The sequence below is a fragment of the Pecten maximus genome, chromosome 11 (genome assembly GCF_902652985.1).
Source record: "Pecten maximus chromosome 11, xPecMax1.1, whole genome shotgun sequence".
In the NCBI taxonomy this organism is placed as follows: domain Eukaryota; kingdom Metazoa; phylum Mollusca; class Bivalvia; order Pectinida; family Pectinidae; genus Pecten; species Pecten maximus.
In genome coordinates, this window is record NC_047025.1 from 40,358,612 (window position 1) to 40,381,576 (window position 22,965).

At 36.5% G+C, this 22,965-nt stretch overlaps 2 protein-coding genes across 3 annotated transcripts in view; one reads left to right on the forward strand and one right to left on the reverse strand.

Annotated features, from left to right (window-relative positions):
* Positions 1-372: 372 nt before the first annotated feature.
* LOC117337175 (G1/S-specific cyclin-E-like) lies at positions 373-9,235 on the reverse strand. Of its 2 annotated transcripts, none has more exons than XM_033898024.1 (11): positions 9,108-9,235; positions 8,673-8,717; positions 8,483-8,564; positions 8,295-8,348; positions 5,866-6,183; positions 5,531-5,677; positions 5,023-5,118; positions 4,698-4,844; positions 4,369-4,480; positions 3,742-3,899; positions 373-3,532 (listed from the first exon to the last, which is right to left on the reverse strand). In XM_033898024.1, the coding sequence occupies exons 2-11, from the start codon at positions 8,693-8,695 to the stop codon at positions 3,347-3,349; spliced, it is 1,323 nt and encodes a 440-aa protein (XP_033753915.1). In that variant the 5' UTR covers positions 8,696-8,717; positions 9,108-9,235; the 3' UTR covers positions 373-3,346. The 2 variants fall into 2 exon arrangements, with proteins under 2 accessions (XP_033753915.1, XP_033753914.1); XM_033898023.1 differs by having other exon boundaries at positions 8,872-9,215.
* A 684-nt stretch (positions 9,236-9,919) lies between these two features.
* LOC117337176 (uncharacterized protein F13E9.13, mitochondrial-like) overlaps positions 9,920-22,965 on the forward strand; it is a 38,064-nt gene continuing 25,018 nt past the window's right edge. The window contains exons 1-3 of the mRNA XM_033898025.1: positions 9,920-10,005; positions 11,259-11,341; positions 22,315-22,501. Of these exons, the coding sequence (XP_033753916.1) occupies positions 9,930-10,005; positions 11,259-11,341; positions 22,315-22,501 (346 nt within the window). The 5' untranslated portion in view covers positions 9,920-9,929. The remainder of the gene's footprint in view (positions 10,006-11,258; positions 11,342-22,314; positions 22,502-22,965) is intronic.

Genomic DNA, 22,965 nt, shown 5'->3' on the forward strand with positions numbered 1-22,965 from the left:
TCCGAACAGAACCGACTCTATTTAGCACGATTTCGGGTATCGCCATAAATGTTTTAGGGCAGTACTAACAAAGAAGTCGGTTACGTATACAAACCCGTACATAAAGCGCCCATTATCTGGTAGATGGAGAGATTTATCCCACGGCAATATTTCTAAATAGCAAATGCACTGCATTTATACTAGTTGATGATTAAATCTTTTTTTTAAACAAATACTGTTATCCTTTACTCTGTTGATTTGGGTTAAAATATTACTACCCTCTTAGTACCCTGTGTAATTCAAACAATTTTCCGACCTTGGTCCGGATTTCAAGAATACTTTCCTCTCATTCATTCTCCATGATATGTAATAAACAGTTGTACAACAACAAAGTAAATTTAATTTAAAACATGTTTATTTTTGGTGAAGATACAACATACCCTAAAATTTCACTCGTTTAAAAGCATTGGTCCCTTTTAAGGAGTGTGACAGCACCTCCCTCATTGGTCCCTTTGTGATATATTTTGAGTAGTAACAATTACCATAGCCTGCTGATCTGATATATAACAAGCTCTGGACAAACGAGGAAAACAGTGAAAATCTCGTGACAAATTCAGGATTCAGTATTTGAAGTTACAAATCTGAAATGATTTCGCACACAATACTAACTTTGAAATTTTTGAAATTTGTATCTCAAGTTTTAACTCCTTACAGGAACATCATGTCTTAATATCGAATCAACTTCCTCAAACATAAAGACCTTTTAAGGCAAATACAACATACATTCTCAGGGAATCCCTGATTGGGTTGATATTATGTCTGGATACAAGGCAGGTTTTAGTAGAACAGGGTCCACTATTGGTACCGAAACCTTCAATAAATCTGCACGTTTCACTAGCTGGACTGGAACAGACTTTCTTGTGATGTAAACAAATTCATTTCCACATTTTGGAGCAAAAGGATTGGGCAAAAGTTTTACAAATAAAATGCCTTTTTCTATTGTACATTGCAGAATGAACACAAATACAAAAGTGTGAAAATAACGCGTGAACTGTGACGTCATTTTGATTTGTAATAATTACCTTGAGATTTCTATTCAAATATATATTTTTTTTAAATACAACTAAACAAGAGATGAAAAAATAAGATGAAGCTCTAGCCGACATTTTAACTGAACCTGCTTGGCTTCCCTACATACACACCCTGTAGTAGCAGTAGGTTACTCAGACAGTACAATATTTCCATATATTGATTCAAATTAAATAAATTATATATTAACATTTTACTTAAGATTATTATCAAGTAATAATCAGAGCTACAAATGAAATTAAAGAAATATGTCTTGAGCGTATAAATAGCATAAATTACTTAATTTAATTTAATTATATAAATCATTTCTCTTTAAATATCTGTACAATAGGTCCAAATGTGGAGTATTTAATGAGCGCCAGAATTTACCGGTGCTAATCAAACTCCCATTTTATACTGGACAGTTCATACATATTCAACATATAATAGGATCCTTACACATGTTGAATTATTGACAATCCGTCTGTATTACTTTTTAAGTCAGGAAATGAGAACAAAATATATTTCAGACAAATGAAATTATGAAACGAATAGCTGTACAATATTCTGACACTGTCCCTGATGCAGTACGACAAAAATCAAAACTGACTACCCGATATACAATACCTACGATTACCTAGGTGGCGTTGATCATACCTCTCTGATCTATAGTATACATGTAAAACTGCCTCCTTCAATCTTTCTGACTAGTGTTAATACAGGCAGTAACACATTCTCACACACCCACTGAAGTTTGCAGTTACTTCAGCACAAGTTTCACAACTTAAATAAAACATCCTTATAGACACTCATATAAAAATATAGATATGTTTACTTAAACTAAGCAATGAATGAAAACAACACAGACAATTTCATTATGGATTTACATCCCCCCCCCCCCCCCAATACCCATCTACTGTGATTTGATACTCGTCAATTTGCTTGTCCCAATATTACAATGTATTGCACATTAACTAAACAAGATTTTATCTCAACAGAATAGTTATTTCTACCAAGTAATTATATATAAAGCCCTATGAATATTTCTGATCCTCAGCAGTTGTTTCAAGTATCCACACTTTAATTTCTAACATAGCCCTCAAAATTGACAAAAGAGGATTCACAAAAAATTAAATGTTAGCAATGCAACAATCTACTGATTGGCAATGTCATCAAACGTCAAAGGAAGATAAAAAACATTTGCCCTCCCCCCTTCCTCCTCTGGAGTGATGTCTTGTCCCTTGAGGAGGGACATTTATTGGACAAATATATATATTAGGGATTAGGAACTAAGTATATGTATAAAGTTAATGAACACACAGGGCTATTTCAATACAATCTTCTGTACTGTACGGAATGTCCCCAAGACATAACATCAGTATACCTGCACCAGAGATCAACTATATATAAACAGAACACATCGGTGGGCAGACGAAATGCTAGCATTACTAGTTAATGGAGACATGTTCATCTCATAGATGACAGAATAATTATCAAGTGGCATGGTTATGCAGAGGAGTATCAAATCATCAAATTTAACAAATCTCAAAACCTTTGTACAAGTAACAAGCACTATAACATCCTGATCTGTTGGCCATTTATAATAAAAAGTTCTTCACAAGAACATTTCTGAACACATTGGTGACTTGTAAATAAGATCCCTTGGGGATAGTGGTCAAATTATAGTAAAATGTATACGTTGCAGTTGCACATCTCTCGCAAAACAACATTCATCCATTTCAGTCACCCTGAATAAAACGTTACAGAGTAACAACTTCTGAGGCATCCATAAGTTACATGTACCAGTCAGTCACACACAAATTCTCTCAGTCATGTGTCCAATATCTTGTACCTTGACGGACTATAAATGTTTATCCATCACTGTGTCCAATATCTTGTACCTCGAACGGACTTAAAATGTCTATCCATCACTGCACAGGATTCAGTGTTTATTGCACACGATTAGAATCAATATTAATGTTTATTCACTTTTCATCTGTTCTTTACGGAGATGTAAAGTCTGTATGTGAACACAGTGCCTACACTTTCCTGTGTTTTGCACTAGCTCATGTAAGAGTCCCTTTTAGAGTCGTGATACATCGTACACGTTAGTAGTGTCTTTGAACCATTTTAGTCGCGATACATCGTACACAGTAGTAGTGTCTTTGAACCATTTTAGTCGCGATACATCGTACTCAGTATTAGTGTCTTTAAACCCTTTCAGTCGCGATACATCGTATGTCAAGTCCTCTATATAAATAGCACAATTATTTGTAAGTTATCCATTAATGAGCAGTTATCATTTGCAATCCTCTGTATTTTCCAGTAGTTGGTCCTGATGTGGTGAACACAAGGGGTCTAGCGTGATGCCGGTCTTTTTGTTACTGTGAGGTGGAGTCAGTTGTGTGATCACTTGGGCCTGTAAGTCAGGACTTCCTGCTCGCAGAGAGTTGAGCACTTGCTCCTGCCTTTCTTGAGCTTTTTCCTGAAAAAAAAATAAAATCAAAAGACCTGTTTAAATAGTTCAAATGTATTATCTTATATACTATACAAATAAATATATACAAGGTAAAAATTCCAGCCCCACCCTCCCATGCTACTGAGTGGCACTAATATAATATTATAAACAGGAAATGAATCATACAGTATACACGACATTCGATGACGGCCATATTACTGTAATCTCGTACATACCAGGAGATTGAGGTCAATAGCATGTGTCTGGATGTGATGACTGTCCTCGGGTGCCACGTTAGGAAAGAACTTGACCTCTGCTGGACCAGACTCTCGCACGGTTATTGCAAATGGAGCCATCCAGCTGACACACTGAAGGATGTCTGCCCAACTGAAGCCTGCAACAATGAAACAAATATTAAACATTGTGTATAATCTAATATACAACTGTAATACAGGACTCAAAATATATTCCAAAGTTCATGTTATATTCTATCAAGGGGAAATTTGTGCTAGTTCAGAGGATATATACAATGTGTACAAAGAGAATTTTGTTGATTGACTCTACTCATAGTGATGAGAACTGTTACTTGTCTCTGTTGACTCTACTCATAGTGATGAGTGGGGCCGCGGTGGCCGAGTGGTTAAGGTGTCCCGACACTTTAACACTAGCCCTCCACCTCTGGGTTGCGAGTTCGAAACCTACGTGGGGCAGTTGCCAGGTACTGACCGTAGGCCGGTGGTTTTTCTCCGGGTACTCCGGCTTTCCTCCACCTCCAAAACCTGGCACGTCTTTAAATGACCCTGGCTGTTAATAGGACGTTAAACAAAAACAAACCAAACATAGTGATGAGAACTGTTACTTACCAGAGACAGACAGTGCAATTTCTTTGGTTGTGAGATGGTAGAGTGCTGAGGCTGCTAGGACACTGTAGGGAAACTGTAGACACCCAGTATCCAGGATACACAAGTCGACTAGCTGTAAACAATCAACATAACAGAAAATAAACATCATTCTCATGAATTGATGGAAATGGAACAATAAACTTTACATAATGGCGTTTCTGTGATTGTTGTCTGATGGACAGAAACAAACTGTTCTATATTCTCCCCTTATAGTCCCCAATCACTATATCATATAATGTAGAAATGTTTTTTCTTCAATCCCATGAAATACACATGAATGTAGTTCTTACCCGGGCTATCTGTATAAATGCATGTGAGGAATACTGAGGGAAGACAAATCCGTGTTCCGTTTCAACGATGTGCTCTATATTGGCAACTTGTAGGTAGAGGTTCAGCCAGCCATTGGTTGTTAGTGGTGACAAGTCCCACTTCAATGCCTACAAAATAAGTACAAAATATACAACTAAGGCACCATTAATGTAAACAGTTTATCATCTCTAAGAATGATCATAATGTAACCGGTTTATCATCCCTAACTTATGTGTTTTTATCTGTGAAGAATCCTTAGGAAAAATGTTAACCAAGTTATATCTGTTGACAAAATAATGTGGTTACCTTCAACATGATCAGTTCTTGGTCCAGTATTTCATCCTCTGTACAGGCGCCGTCTGTTACATACGCAAACTCTGCAATCTTTGGCGGGTAAATTTCCTGATAAATACAAAAATATGCCAACATTTTATTCTGGTCAGATAATATGATAATATATGGAGGAATTTTTCTTCAATTATTCAACAACATACAGATGTTAATAAATTTTATGCCATAAATGTATCATATTCTTTGTTATTTTTTTTATTGGAAACATTTCGACTCCAGATATGCAGCATTGTACATTACAACCTTATTGCTGTGTTCAGTTCAATAAAAAGATAGGTACAACTATTGGAGCACAGAGCAACCATTTGGAATAATCGTACTTCAAGTTTGTATTAATGGTTTCTTCACCTCTTATTGAACAGGTATTTGATTATGTCTCCATGTGGACACAATTTTGGAAAACAAACTTTGTATCTTGTCATTTTCAAGAAACATTTGACTAGTGTACGAGCCCAAATGTTACCTCTAATTTTGCTGCAATGAACAGTGATGTGATGCCGATGAGCTGAAGCTGGTGTTTCTGTAACCCACTACTCAAACTTATATAGCGGTCCACAAAGTCCACACCAAGGTAGAAGGTCTCCCTGTGTAACCGATACACCTCACACACCTGTTAGAACAGAATATACAGGTGTAATAACACTTATGTCAGCTTAACATACAATTAACAAGTCTAGGAAACATCCCTGTCAGCATCCAAAATACAATACGTAAATCTATACAATAAATGGTTAGAAATAAAAGACCTCTTAAGAAAGACAATTTGAATATATTGAATGGTGACACTCAATAACTTACCTCAATCAACCAGTCCAGTAGGATTGTCCTCATTCTAGACTGTAAAGCTGGGTGTTTCTTAAACATGTTTGAATCTCGGTTGTAATGCGATTCCTTCTTCAGCATGAACTGCCATACTTCACGAGAATCGGCCCAACTTAATTTAGGCAATGGAGATGACCTATTAGTTGATATAAAGTAATTTCTGAAGCGAAATTTGGATCCTAAAATGATTTCCGATGGTTTCTTTTCCTCGCTTTCAGGTGTTGGGGGGTGACTAGTTGGTACCAGAGTGCACGTTGAAATAGACGAGTTTTCAGAAATCGGAATCCACTGGGTCTGCAAAGCAACAACAAAGCCTTTACAGAATTGCTCAGGGCATGAAGGTGTTTTATCTCCTCACATTTTGGAAATTTAATATTGAAGGTCCTCATAATAGAGAATCCATACATAAAATAATGTCACTTTTAAGTTTAGACAACCAGAGAAAGAATGATATCACAAGTGTTGTATAATAATATATTTATTCATATCATTTTACAACGTATCTTCACAGAAGAAGTAAAAGATCAGTTACGGTATGAACTAAATACATGTAATACAAATGAAATTATGTTATGTATATTTACAATATCGTTCAGATTTTCAGTTATCTCACATACTAATTGGTGGTTAAACTATAAATGAGCGCAGGGATTTTCCTTCAATAGAAACAGGGTCTGTTAAAAGGAACCATTCTCCTAAAAAAAACCTTGTGAAAATTCCCAATTTGCCGCTGAAAAATTCCCAATTGAAAGTTTATCTACAAAGACCTATACTAAGGTACTTTTGAGAAAAAAACCCAGCTATAGATAACAGAATGAAATTAGAAATAATATACAGGCAATATTAATCAATGAAAAACGTATAATTATGAATTTCACTATTTTTTGTTTTTTTCCCCCAATGTCACATCTTGTCGTTTCTTCCTTATCCAAGGGACCCTGGAAAGATTGTAGGAAAATCCCTGGAGCTGGATATGTTGAGAGTAAGCAGACTTCCGAATGATATCGGTTACAAATTTCCAAATATATAATTTTTTTGTATTATCCTTATGATTGATATTGTTGTATCCAAATTTTATCATATTGTATACTGTGCATGTACTTATTCATTTTAATCCTGTCTACTATTGTCACTTATTATATTTATAAAATCTTCTTTTAGGAGAAAATAATGCTAAAAATAAGGACAAGTTACTGATTTATAAAAAAAATCATCACTATTTATAGATTAACAAAAATGTGCAATATCAAAAAAAGGATTTGTGAACATTGAATGGGTTAGGAACTCCCTCAAGTCTGGAGTCAGGACTTCGGTGAAACAAATTCAATCAGTTTTTGTTTTTGATGTCTCGACTTTCTAAGGGAGATTAAGTTAAACTAAAAATACAATTATGTATTCCCATGTACAATAAATTATGTTTCTCTCTTGATTAACTTCAGAGACTGGATGTTATGATTAAATATATGAGTTGAGTATGTGTGCTAAGATCGTTGTATTCATTCTTATTCTTTGCATATTTGAAATGACCATATAATCGACATCCAACCTATAATTTGTGTGGTTAAAACAGAAGCCCCCCCCCCCCCTATTTCCTATCACATTAAGTCTAGCTGTAAATAACTTAAATTGACACAAGTGTTCTGTTACAACTCAGTGCCATCAGCTTGGGGTTTGTTTTTCTAAAGGCCTGGAATTTGGCTTGGGTCACTATACACCTGGCATATAACCAGCTTACAGATCTGTAGTACAATGATAGCTTGGGCAAGGTTTATACAACAATTGGTTAGTCATGTTTGTTTAATATATCCTTCACATATGCACATTACTTCAATAGTTCGTATTTTTAATCATTTATATTAACTCTAATTAAATATATATTGGGATTACAGTACACTAAGTCAGTTGTTAAAGTTTTTTTTCATTATATGATAGCAAAAAAAACACTTCAATATTAAGTTCTTATGAAACATAATATATGAATACTATCAAATAGTTATTAATAATACACTTTAAACAGATACAAACAGGTAAAAATACGAAATAAATTAGAAAAGACATCTATTGAAGAAAACTTAGGCACATATCAACCAAGATTTGCTCTAATGCATATTCATGAGTTCACACACAAGAAAAACATGGAGGCAGCAATATGAGGTCAAACACCGACGTACGAAAAAAAATGAAGAAAAATACTTCCGACATATTTTAAGAAGCAATATCTATTGCATTCGGTGTAAATTCGATTTTTCCACATTTTTCTTCAAAGCAAAGTGATAAATTAACCCACAATCGTTGAAAATACGATATGAACCGAAAGTTCCTGCTAATCGGGGTCAATGGCGCCATTTCACATTTTACTGGAAGTTTATAAAGAAATCTTATGCTGTATCAAATTATATACTCACTTCAATACTATAAGTCTTTGTTCTCTTAATCATCGCTGTTTCTTCATGTAAATCCTGAATAAAGACAAAGAGCACAATATTAGAAAAACGATAAATGAACTGATCGTCGAATGAATGAACAAAGAAAGATCAGCCATATTACTGCAACGTATGCCGCGGGGTTGAGATGTTGTGTAAATGAAATTTACCTCCTCGGCTTTCCTTTTTCTGTTCACTTTAGCGCATGGTACAGTATCTTCATCGCTCTTGGTTCGAGATAGCAATCGTGCACTGAAATAGAAGGACACGTTTATTTTTTTGTTCACGAACTTCAATGGAAATGTCGACATGTCAAAATGGCGCGGGTTGACAGCAAGGCGAGTGGGTCAGTTTACATACCTTTTTCTAGACATTGTCGACATCGGGGCACCAGGATCGACCAAGCTGTGAAAGAAAGACCATCTCATTTTAGTTTGATTTCAATAAATAAGCAATCATAGCAGATGTTCTCCACGAATTTTGGCGGTGAAATAGGCCTATGTAATCCGACAAAAGGAAGCCATTCAGGTCGGACTCAACAAAGTTTCAAAATATTTACCTGCATTACTAATCTATATCACTGATGAGTAAGAAATCCATATTTTGAAGAATCTGGTTGATAAAAACTGGTTTCTAGAAATATATTTTGCAAATTTACTCGCGCCAGTTTAGGTAAGCCGATTCGTCTCAGCGGCGTCTCCGATCCATCAGAATGTTCGTCAAAATTCCTATGCAAATGTAATTTCCGATCTAAATCCTGTAGTCAAACGATTAAGAATCAATACACTTTCTTACAGTTAAACGATGATTTTGTAGGAGTTAAATTCTGCATCTAAACTTCATTTTGTCCGACGTCGACGTTCACTGCTCAGGACCGAATGATCAACTGAGGAACTCTCGCAGCTGGACTGTGAAGGTGGTAATCCCGAGATGCCCCCTACCCGCGCGCCAACCCGCCAAAGGGCAGTGAACAATGATTTTGTGATTTTTTTTCTCGTAATTATTAAGAACGACTTTTGACATTACTAGTTAAGCAAGTTTTAGTTGATTTATATCAAGAACGATAAAATAAATTTACATCGAAAATTGATGACATAGATTTTAACTTCCGATATGACACTGGGGAAAAAATACACAAGGCGCGAAAAACGACTTTTAAATGATAATCTAATATAAAAATAGGTTTTAATGGTAATAGTGAATAACTGATCTAAACTCAAATGCATATTATTGCATGAAATCAGAAGAAAATCTTTTTTTATTATTTGTTTACAATTTGAAACACACACGTGGGAATCGAAAAAAGTAACGCGAAGAAGGGTACGTATGGAAAATAGAATGACACAATAAAACTGCTAGTTTTTGTACGTATTGCCGCATACCAAATTAAAGGTCATAAAATTATCTTCTCGATAAGCGTATAGAAAAATGTTTTCGGTATAATAATTAAAAAGAAAAATACAATTTTATTGTTGTAAACACAGCAAAATGCTATACTTGGGGCATGCGCAAAGCAGTTGCCCTCTTGCCCTCGCTATTTTATATACTCAATTTCGATTGGCTATTTCTAGGGACCGCCTCTTTCACAGGAACTAGTTGTTGTTTCCGGCCGCTAACATGCAGAATTTTACGTTGCTGTTCAGACGGAAAGTCAATGTTGTTTTGGGAATGATACATTTGAAAGCGTTGCCAGGTCTTGTTAAATATACTTATATGATAATAATGAAGTTATTAGCATACTGGTTTAGATAATATGATAATGAAAAATAGTTATTTAGCACCCCCATGGTAATGTCCATGTGCCAGCAAAGCAATGTGAAAGTAGACACGCCCCCTCCCAGTTCTTTCCTCCTCAGCCACTGAATTCTACGTGATACGACATGATACATCATTTCATGTGCTCACACAAATCAATACATTGGTAACTGGCGCTTGATCTATTTATAAATACAGGGGAATATATTGAATATGTCTTCCCCATTAAACTCGTACCTTTTTAGGCATTGGTTTTCTAGCTGATTGTTAGGACATGAGGATATATACACAATTAAGATAAGAACATTTACTGTTAGCATAATTAGATATACACGAATGTAGTCATTTAAGGATTAAGCAGAAGATGGGAACGTGTGTCTGATTTGATCGATGTTACTGCATCCGCAAATAATTCTCTTATAACTACACAATTAAAGTATAATCACAGATAACTTACCTCAGTACCTGCTGAAATGTGAACATGAAATCAGATTTCCTCCCTTTTTGGGTAATGTGATCCTTGATATTTTCATAAACATGTAAAACATACTCCTGATAACTTCAGTTACACAGGTTTGCGGCATGCAATTTAGTAAGCCTTGTCTTTGAAAGTTCTGATTGGTTGATGAAGTATTCTAAAAGTCAATTGTTTATACCTAAATATAACATGCAAATGAAACCTACGGTTATTTGCATATGTGTATGACAAACATGCATAAATTTGATTATCTACATAAATGATAAGCCAGGTAATATACATTATGTTGTATGCATCTGTCAAGTTGTGATTTCATTGGTTACTGTTTGCAGGAAAGGTAAAAAAAATCAATAAATCTTGAATATTTATTAATAGGATGTGCAGGTAATATGTAGCAGGTCTAGACAGGTAATGTGTATTGGCGCGTGAGGGATCAATAGTGTTACCAGTTGATACACAGGATCCCGTTATGCTTAACATCCTTTACATGGTAGCATTGATTAACTGTATTTTAACTCTCAATATATTTCTAAGAAAGTTTCAGATCAGATAATTTTTTTCTTTGTAATTGAAAATTAATTTTTTTGTCATTCCTGACTTATTATTTCTTACTGAATGTGAATGGTCCAATTAACAGCCAAGAGGGATGCTATATGTGCCATGTAATTAAAGGGAGACAACCCTTATAACAGTTTTAACTTTTTCCCTTGTAGGGTGTCCCAGAAACAGTCTTGGCGTTGGAGAGATAGAGAAAGCAGCCTGCTATGAAGCCCAGCTGTATAAAGATCTTGGGCTTGTATGTAACTTACAGATATGTTTTAATCATGTAGCAATTTGATTTGATTTAGTTCTTGTTGTTGTAATGAGTAAAGAGTTTCCAACTTTGCACATGCACTAAATTATTTACAAGAGCTTTGAATTCTGAAGATTTTAAAAAGAGTCCTTGAGTAAATTGTGAAGTGTTTTGATATTTTATTGAAGAATTTAAAATACACAGAACAAACAAATGTAAAATAGATATTGTGATTAGTGTTCAGAATTCAATTCATCTTTTAAACTGAACTTCCAGCTGGCATGGTTGTCACTGTTCAAAGACAATACACTGTATACACACAGCAGTATAAATCATCACTTACTAGCTCTAACTCTATTTATAAATCAGAACTGTCATTTACTTCCTTTCTGCATTCCTGTTGTTCTTTTAAAAAAGAAATTATTTTATTGTTTAGATTATCTGTAATGTTGGCAGTATTCTCTCTCACCTGTGACATTAATTACAGGTATGATAACCTGTTTGTGTACCTGTCCACACCTAAGGTTCTATATCTGATGACAAAGCTGTTGAAAGCACCATTAAATTATGACAGGCAGACATTTTATTTATTCTTAAACTTTTATCTGTTAATCCACAATCTATGGCTGGAGGCATCGGCTTTAAACACAACTGCCTTAGGACTTTTATGATGTTTTCTGATTATAAATTGTTGTATCTTTTTTTTTTACCAATAAAGAAAGTAATTGATGATATCAATCCATTGTCAAAATATTAAAGCTTCTGGGTATAGGTTTACTGCACAGCTATTGGGATGTATCAGGACACATAACTAGTGGGACGTATCAGGACACATAACTAGTGGGACGTATCAGGACACATAACTAGTGGGACGTATCAGGACACATAACTAGTGGGATGTATCAGGACAAATAGATAGTGGGACGTATCAGGACTCTTTAACTAGTGGGACGTATCAGGACACATAACTAGTGGGACATATCAGGACACATAACTAGAGGGACATATCAGGACACATAACTAGTGGGACGTATCAGGACACATAACTAGTGGGACGTATCAGGACACATAACTAGTGGGACGTATCAGGACACATAACTAGAGGGACGTATCAGGACACATAGATAGTGGGACGTATCAGGACACATAACTAGAGGGACATATCAGGACACATAACTAGTGGGACGTATCAGGACACATAGATAGTGGGACGTATCAGGACACATAACTAGAGGGACATATCAGGACACATAACTAGTGGGACGTATCAGGACACATAGATAGTGGGACGTATCAGGACACATAACTAGTGGGACGTATCAGGACACATAACTAGTGGGACATATCAGGACACATAACTAGAGGGACATATCAGGACACATAACTAGTGGGACGTATCAGGACACATAGATAGTGGGACGTATCAGGACACATAACTAGTGGGACGTATCAGGACACATAACTAGTGGGACGTATCAGGACTCTTTAACTAGAGGGACGTATCAGGACACATAACTAGAGGGACGTATCAGGACACATAGATAGTGGGACGTATCAGGACACATAACTAGTGGGACATATCAGTACACATAACTAGTGGGACATATCAGGATACATAGATAGTGGGACGTATCAGGACACATATCTAGTGGGACGTATCAGGACATATAACTAGTGGGACATATCAGTACACATAACTAGTGGGACGTATCAGGACACATAACTAATGGGACGTATCAGGACACATAACTAGTGGGACGTATCAGGACACATAACTAGTGGGACGTATCAGGACACATAACTAGAGGGACGTATCAGGACACATAGATAGTGGGAGGTATCAGGACTCTTTAACTAGGGGGACATATTGTGACACAATATATAACCAGCGTGACTATGTATTGCCAATATTAATGGGCTGATGACAGAAAATAACCAAAAATGAAATTAAGCCAATATAGTCCAGTACAGATTTGTGTGATACATGTATATATATATAAGGTAAAAGGCTGAGTCTAGTCAATTTACTTAATAAGTAGCCTTAACGTCTAACTATTTATGTCTCCTGAAATCTAACTTTGGGAAATATTTTTTTTCGGCCTTCTGCAGGATCAAGATAATAATGAAAATCACAAATCTGACCTCTTTATTACAATACAGTACATTACCTGTATAACACAGTACAGATTTACTAAAATTAAACATAATTATACTGACGTTTTTTAAGCTTTTTGAAATTGATAATACATATAATATGCACATATGTTTTGGCTATTTAATTCAATCCCTAAATTGTTAAAAAAAACCCAAAAAAACAGGGACTGGCACATCAGGAGTTTTTGTGGTATATGAGAAATCTCAGAAGCGTATTGATTCTTCATATAAACTTGTTAATGTAATACAATAATTTTCAGTGTATATACTACAGAAAGTCTGTTATCATTTGATACCGTTATATTTTCTCATATTCATTATTCCAAAAATAGAAATACAGACCAATTATAAATGATGATTGATGAGTTAATGTGTGACCCAGTTAATGTGTGACCCAGTTAATGTGTGACCGAGTTAATGTGTGACCGAGTTAATGTGTGACCTAGTTAATGTGTGACCCAGTTAATGTGTGACCCAGTTATCAGTTCATCAACTGTAGCAGGATTTACAAACTTGGTCTACATGTACACCAGGCCCAAGTGCCATCCTTAACTTTAAATTTCCCATAGGAATGCATTAAAGAATTCAAGTGAAAGTTCTTTAACTATCTGTAACATATTCCCCTTAATCATGGAATGCTTTCTAAAATGTTTAATGAATTTCCTCCAGTTAATGACCATTGAGGAAACTGGGGCCAGAGTTGTTTCTGAGGATGCAATGGTATAGGGGAGGTAACTCAAGTTAAATTTTCATCTGCAATTTTGAAAAAAAAGGCATCATTGGTAGGTTTTGTCAGGATTGAAAGCTTACTTGAATATCATTATAATTTAACTTTCTTTGGGTTTACTTTTTCGTAAAAATTGATTTGTCATAATTATGGTTGCATAATATAGAAAATTTACAACGAAACGCTGTGGAAGACTTACATTTTCTCTTTGTTATTGTTGAGTGAGAGACAGTGATAGGTATGAGGGCTGTTCGAAAGTTTGTCCGTCACATCAGGAAGTAAGCTTTCTACACTTTCCTGGATGAATTGACACTGATGCTGACCACAGGGTCGGGGGTCATATACTTGAGGTTCAGACTGACAGTCAAAATCACCTACTCCCTCCTCCGGTCCTGGTGTATCCCTGTGGGGTGGTCCATTTTGATCAGTTGTTGTGGCGATCTCCACAGTCTCGCTGACCTCTCCCCAGTAACCTCCCACACCGCTGTAGTAATTGTTACAGGCGGGGTAATACGTAGAATCACTATGATACAGCATGATGTTGTCTGTCATTAAGGTCACTGGTAATAAATGATGACAACAGCTTCAATGTTTTACAGTGTAGTACACATGTACGATTCCAACAGCTTCAATGTTTTACAGTGTAGTACACATGTACGATTCCAACAACTTCAATGTTTTACAGTGTAGTACACATGTACAATTCCAACAGCTTCAATGTTTTACAGTGTAGTACACATGTACAATTCCAACAGCTTCAATGTTTTACAGTGTAGTACACATGTACAATTCCAACAGCTTCAATGTTTTACAGTGTAGTACACATGTACAATTCCAACAACTTCAATGTTTTACAGTGTAGTACACATGTACAATTCCAACAGCTTCAATGTTTTACAGTGTAGTTACACATGTACGATTCCAACAACTTCAATGTTTTACAGTGTAGTACACATGTACGATTCCAACAACTTCAATGTTTTACAGTGTAGTACACATGTACGATTCCAACAACTTCAATGTTTTACAGTGTAGTTACACATGTACGATTCCAACAACTTCAATGTTTTACAGTGTAGTACACATGTACGATTCCAACAACTTCAATGTTTTACAGTGTAGTATACATGTACAATTCCAACAGCTTCAATGTTTTACAGTGTAGTACACATGTACAATTCCAACAGCTTCAATGTTTTACAGTGTAGTTACACATGTACGATTCCAACAACTTCAATGTTTTACAGTGTAGTACACATGTACGATTCCAACAACTTCAATGTTTTACAGTGTAGTTACACATGTACACTATCTATATTTATACTGTAACATACTGATGTACAGTAGATACTATTATACTCTTTGAGAGGTCATCAACCTTGACAGATAGACACCTGAGCTGATCAGGTACATCCTTGACCAATTAAAGACACACCCCTTTGTCCCTGAGTGATTGACAGATAATGCCAATAGGTCACATTGCAGAGCTTGGGTACTAAACGTAACTGACACCTCTCTAACACCCAGGGCTGATCCTACCCTGCCATTGTTTATATACCCAGTCATTTTCACCTCTGTAATTAGAAATCACCTCCCATTTCCCTATTTAGATATATATAATTGTTTTGATTACTTTTAATTGTCAAAGTTAACTACTGCCCGACCAATTATTATAATTGTGACAGGTTTGGATTGAAGCATTGATTCATTACTAGATATATGTGTTGTATTGTTTTAATAGGTTGTTAGTAGATTTATTATCTTGTGTTTAAGTTTACCTGGTATCAGATATTAAAACGTACTACATTATAAATTTATAATCATTAATATTGAGTGATACCAAATATCTACATTATAAACAGGTCTAATTAAAAACTCTTCATTTTTATGGTACTTCATCAAAATATTCTCTTATTTAGAAAAAAAAAAATATTAATTAAGGAAAAATTATTCAAAGTTGTGTGACAATGTTATGTAGGTATAAAGTTGTGTGACAATGTTATGTAGGTATTAGGTATATGTGTTCATTCTTGGTATTTTATTAACCATTTGTATTTAATTTATCTGATAATGTTTAATTTATTGTATTAAATGATCCTTACTGTTGGAGTAGATTAACCACCTACCTTAATATAACAGTGTATATTTGTTATACCCCTATAAAATAGTTTCTATATAAACTCTATTGACAAAAATGCCAATAAATGAACTGTTCCGTCGAGCGGTCCAAAGAACTGTTAAAATCGACTGTTAAAATGTGCTGTTGGACCGGAGTGATGTCACACCTACAATTCGTGACGTCAATGCGACGTCAATCCTCTTATTGTTTGGTAAACAAACATAATGGCAGAAGGCAGCACTCGATTTGCGGAAGCAACAGAGGATGAAATTCAGAAGATTTTGAACGACCGTGACAGCAAAAACACGAAAAACGTTATCAGAACTGCTGAAAATCTTCTACATGAATACTGTGAAGCAGTTGGATGTACAGTTGGATCGCCCCTTACCAATGTTACAGTTGACGAATTGTGTGAAATCCTACGGAAGTTCTACTGCGCTGCAAGGAAAAAAGACGGCAGTATGTATGCTAAAAAATCCATGATATCTTTAAGGTATGGGCTGCAAAAATCCTATGAGAAGTCCCATGGCATCGACATAATCAACGACGTCAGATTTAAGACCGCCAATGACGTATTTTATGCCAGTATGGTAAAAATCAAGTAAGAGGGGATTGGCGAAGTGAAACACAAAGAAATCATAAGTGAAGCAGATATGAAAATTCTGTATGACAGCGGAGTGTTCAGCACAGAAACACCCAAAACACAAAAATAACACAAAATTCCTTGTTTCATGATGTGCTATTATTAGCCCACCATCATCAGATGGTGGGCTATTCAAATCGCCCTGCGTCCGTGGTCCGTGGTCCGTCCGTCCCTCCGTCCATAAACAATTCTTGTTATCGCTAATCCTCAGAAAGTACTGAAGAGATCTTTCTCAAATTTCATATGTAGGTTCCCCTTGGTGCCTAGTTATGCATATTGCATTTTGAGACCAATGGAAAAACAACATGGCCGACAGGCAGCCATCTTGGATTTTGACAATTGAAGTTTGTTATCGCTATTTCTCAGAAAGTAATGAAGGGATCTTTCTGAAATTTCATATGTAGGTTCTCCTTGGTGCCTTGTTATGCATATTGCATTTTGAGACCAATCGGAAAACAACATGGCCGACAGGCAGCCATCTTGGATTTTGACAATTGAAGTTTGTTGTTGCTATTTCTCAGAAAGTGCTGAAAGAATCTTTCTCAAATTTCATATGTAGGTTTCCCTTGGTGCCTAGTTATGCATATTGCATTTTAAGACCAATCAGAAAACAACACGGCCGACAGGCAGCCATCTTGGATTTTGACAATTGAAGATTGTTATACCTATTTCTTAGAAAGTACTGAAGGTATCTTTCTCAAATTGCATATGTAGGTTCCCCTTGTTGCCTAGTTATGCATATTGCATTTTGAGACCAGTCGGAAAACAACATGGCCGACAGGCAGTCATCTTGGATTTTGACAATTGAAGTTTGTTATCGCTATTTCTCAGAATGCAGTTAAGGGATCTTTCTCAATTTTCATATGTAGGTTCCCCATGGTGCCTAGTTATGCATATTGCATTTATGGACATTGCAACATGGCCGACAGGCAGCCATCTTGTATTGTGACAATTAAAGTTTGTTATCGCTATTTCTCCTTCGGCCTCGGGCAACAGTTTGTCTTCGGGTCCAACAAATCATCTGTTGCCCTCAACCCCAGTCAACAACTGTATAATATATGATAATACTACAATGTACTTCTAAAACACCTACCTATATAACAGTGTATATATATGATAATACTACAATGTACTACCTACCTATATAACAGTGTATATATATGATAATACTACAATGTACTACCTACCTATATAACAGTGTATGATAATACTACAATGTACTTCTAAAACACCTACCTATATAACAGTGTATATATATGATAATACTACAATGTACTACCTACCTATATAACAGTGTGTATATATGATAATACTACAATGTACTACCTACCTATATAACAGTATATATATGATAATACTACAATGTACTACCTACCTATATAACAGTGTATATATATGATAATACAACAATGTACTTCTAAAACACCTACCTATATAACAGTGTATATGTATGATAATACTAAAACCAGTAACCAGTATTGCGATTTCACTATAAACATTCACAACTTTAACATTGATATTAGAAGAAGAAAAAATTGAATAAATAATAAAACATGGTAGGAAAACAATCGATACTAAACGTTATGAAAAGTTAAGGAAAACTATAAAAATTATTTTGGCATTCCATGTTTCTAATGATTTTTTTTTTTAAACTTGACATTTTTTTAGCAAATAAATTCAATTAAAGATTTTTTTTCCAGGTCAGTGATAACATAATTTCAATCATACTTCAAATCATCTCCCATAGCCAAGAATTTTCTGATATAGACATTATCAATATCACTAAGGACAGCAGATGTGTTGATTTTGATTATGTTTCACCAATAATGATAAAGTCTTAAAGCCAGTGTTATATATCTGTATATCTTTATAGCCAGCGTTATATATCTGTATATCTTTATAGCCAGTGTTATATATCTGTATATCTTTATAGCCAGTGTTATATATCTGTATATCTTTATAGCCAGTGTTATATATCTGTATATCTTTATAGCCAGTGTTATATATCTGTATATCTTTATAGCCAGTGTTATATATCTGTATATCTTTATAGCCAGTGTTATATATCTGTATATCTTTATAGCCAGTGTTATATATCTGTATATCTTTATAGCCAGTGTTATATATCTGTATATCTTTATAGACAGTGTTATATATCTGTATATCTTTATAGCCAGTGTTATATATCTGTATATCTTTATAGCCAGTGTTATATATCTGTATATCTTTATAGCCAGTGTTATATATCTGTATATCTTTATAGCCAGTACTATATATCTGTATATCTTTATAGCCAGTGTTATATATCTGTATAATGCTGACACAGTGATGTTTGGTTTGTTGTTTAACCTGACAGGGTGATGTGTTGTTTGTTGTTTAACCTGACAGGGTGGTGTGTTGTTTGTTGTTTAACCTGACAGGGTGTTGTTTATGTTTAACCTGACAGGGTGGTGTGTTGTTTATGTTTAACCTGACAGGGTGGTGTGTTGTTTGTTGTTTAACCTGACAGGGTGATGTGTTGTTTGTTGTGTAACCTGACAGGGTGATGTGTGGTTTGTGTTTAACCTGACAGGGTGATGTGTTGTTTGTGTTTAACCTGACAGGGTGTTGTTTGTGTTTAACCTGACAAGGTGATGTTTGGTTTGTGTTTAACATGAAAGGGTGATGTGTGGTTTGTGTTTAACCTGACAGGGTGATGTGTGGTTTGTGTTTAACCTGACAGGGTGATGTGTTGTTTGTGTTTAACCTGACAGGGTGTTGTTTGTGTTTAACCTGACAAGGTGATGTTTGGTTTGTGTTTAACATGAAAGGGTGATGTGTGGTTTATGTTTAACATGACAGGGTGATGTGTTGTTTGTGTTTAACCTGACAGGGTGATATGTGGTTTGTGTTTAACCTGACAGGGTGATGTGTGGTTTGTGTTTAACCTGACAGGGTGATGTGTTGTTTGTTGTTTAACCTGACAGGGTGATGTGTTGTTTGTGTTTAACCTGACAGGGTGATGTGTGGTTTGTGTTTAACCTGACAGGGTGATGTGTGGTTTGTGTTTAACTTGACAGGGTGATGTGGTGTTTGTGTTTAACCTGACAGGGTGATGTGTGGTTTGTGTTTAACCTGACAGGGTGATGTGTTGTTTGTGTTTAACCTGACAGGGTGATGTGTTGTTTGTGTTTAACCTGACAGGGTGATGTGTGGTTTGTGTTTAACCTGACAGGGTGTTGTTTGTGTTTAACCTGACAGGGTGATGTGTTGTTTGTGTTTAACCTGACAGGGTGATGTATGGTTTGTTGTTTAACCTGACAGGGTGATGTGTTGTTTGTGTTTAACCTGACAGGGTGTTGTTTGTGTTTAACCTGACAGGGTGATGTGTGGTTTGTTGTTTAACCTGGTAGGGTGATGTGTTGTTTGTGTTTAACCTGACAGGGTGATATGTGGTTTGTGTTTAACCTGACAGGGTGATGTGTGGTTTGTTGTTTAACCTGGTAGGGTGATGTGTTGTTTGTGTTTAACCTGGTAGGGTGATGTGTTGTTTGTGTTTAACCTGACAGGGTGTTGTTTATGTTTAATCTGACATGATGATGTGATGTTTGTGTTTAGCCTGACAGGGTGATGTGTGGTTTGGTGTTTAACCTGACAGGGGGATGTGTTGTTTGTGTTTAACCTGACAGGGTGATGTGTTGTTTGTGTTTAACCTGACAGGGTGATGTGTTGTTTATTTTTAACCTGACAGGATGATGTGGTGTTTGTGTTTAACCTGACAGGGTGATGTGTTGTTTGTGTTTAACCTGACAGGGTGATGTGTGGTTTGTGTTTAACCTGACAGGATGATGTGGTGTTTGTGTTTAACCTGACAGGATGATGTGGTGTTTATGTTTAACATGACAGGGTGATGTGTGGTTTGTGTTTAACCTGACAAGGTGATGTGTTGTTTGTGTTTAACCTGACAGAGTGATGTGTGGGTTGTGTTTAACCTGACAGGGTGATGTGTGGTTTGTGTTTAACCTGACAGGGTGATGTGTGGGTTGTGTTTAACCTGACAGGGTGATGTGTGGGTTGTGTTTAACCTGACAGGGTGATGTGTTGTTTGTGTTTAACCTGACAGGGTGATGTTTGGTTTGTGTTTAACCTGGTAGGGTGATGTGTGGTTTGTTGTTTAACCTGACAGGGTGATATGTGGTTTGTGTTTAACCTGACAGGGTGATGTGTGGTTTGTGTTTAACCTGACAGGGTGATGTGTTGTTTGTGTTTAACCTGACAGGGTGATGTGTGGTTTGTGTTTAACCTGACAGGATGATGTGGTGTTTGTGTTTAACCTGACAGGGTGATGTGTTGTTTGTGTTTAACCTGACAGGGTGATGTGTTGTTTGTGTTTAACCTGACAGGGTGATGTTTGGTTTGTGTTTAACCTGACAGGGTGATGTGTTGTTTGTGTTTAACCTGACAGGGTGATGTGTGGTTTGTTGTTTAACCTGACAGGGTGATGTGTTGTTTGTGTTTAACCTGACAGGGTGATGTGTTGTTTGTGTTCAACCTGACAGGGTGATGTGTGGTTTGTGTTTAACCTGACAGGGTGATGTGTTGTTTGTGTTTAACCTGGTAGGGTGATGTGTTGTTTGTGTTTAACCTGACAGGGTGATGTGTTGTTTGTGTTTAACCTGACAGGGTGATATGTGGTTTGTGTTTAACCTGACAGGGTGATGTGTGGTTTGTGTTTAACCTGACAGGGTGATGTGTGGTTTGTGTTTAACCTGGTAGGGTGATGTGTGGTTTGTGTTTAACCTGACAGGGTGATGTGTTGTTTATGTTTAACCTGGTAGGGTGATGTGTTGTTTGTGTTTAACCTGACAGGCTGATGTGTGGTTTGTGTTTAACCTGACAGGGTGATGTGTGGTTTGTGTTTAACCTGACAGGGTGATGTGTGGTTTGTGTTTAACCTGACAGGGTGATGTGGTGTTTGTGTTTAACCTGACAGGGTGATATGTGGTTTGTGTTTAACCTGACAGGATGATGTGTTGTTTGTGTTTAACCTGACAGGGTGATGTGTGGTTTGTGTTTAACCTGATAGGCTAATGTGTTGTTTGTGTTTAACCTGACAGGGTAATGTGTTGTTTGTATTTAACCAGATAGAGTGATGTGATGTTTGTGTTCAACCTGACAGGGTGATGTGTTGTTTGTGTTTAACCTGACAGGGTGATGTGTGGTTTGTGTTTAACCTGACAGGGTGATGTGGTGTTTGTGTTTAACCTGGTAGGGTGATGTGTTGTTTGTGTTTAACCTGACAGGGTGATGTGTTGTTTGTGTTTAACCTGACAGGATGATATTTGTTTTAACAGGATGGTGTGATTGTCGAGAACATGCATGATGTGCCGTATCAACATAGCACGGAGGTCGGTCCTGAGGTCAGTGCTTCTATGGCGGTCATCTGTGCAGCGGTCAAGTCAGTCATGGGTGTGAAACCAGTTGGTGTCCAGGTCCTTGCAGGTGCAAACAAACAAGCTCTTGGTGTAGCCAAGGCTGCAGGTGAGTGTAAGGTGTTGCCTTGCGTAGTCAAGGTTACAGGTGAGTGTAGGGGTGTGACCTTGTGTAGTCAAGGTTACAGGTGAGTGTAGGGGTGTGACCTTGTGTAGTCAAGGTTACAGGTGAGTGTAGGGGTGTGGCCTTGTGTAGTCAAGGTTACAGGTGAGTGTAGGGGTGTGACCTTGTGTAGTCAAGGTTACAGGTGAGTGTAGGGGTGTGGCCTTGTGTAGTCAAGGTTACAGGTGAGTGTAGGGGTGTGACCTTGTGTAGTCAAGGTTACAGGTGAGGGTAGGTGTATGACCTTGTGTGTAGTCAAGGTTACATGTGAGGGTAAGGGGCGTGACCTTGTGTAGTCAAGGTTACAGGTGAGGGTAAGGTGTGACCTTGTTTAGTCAAGGTTACAGGTGAGGGTGGGGTGTGACCTTGTGTAGTCAAGGTTACAGGTGAGGGTAGGGGTGTGACTATGG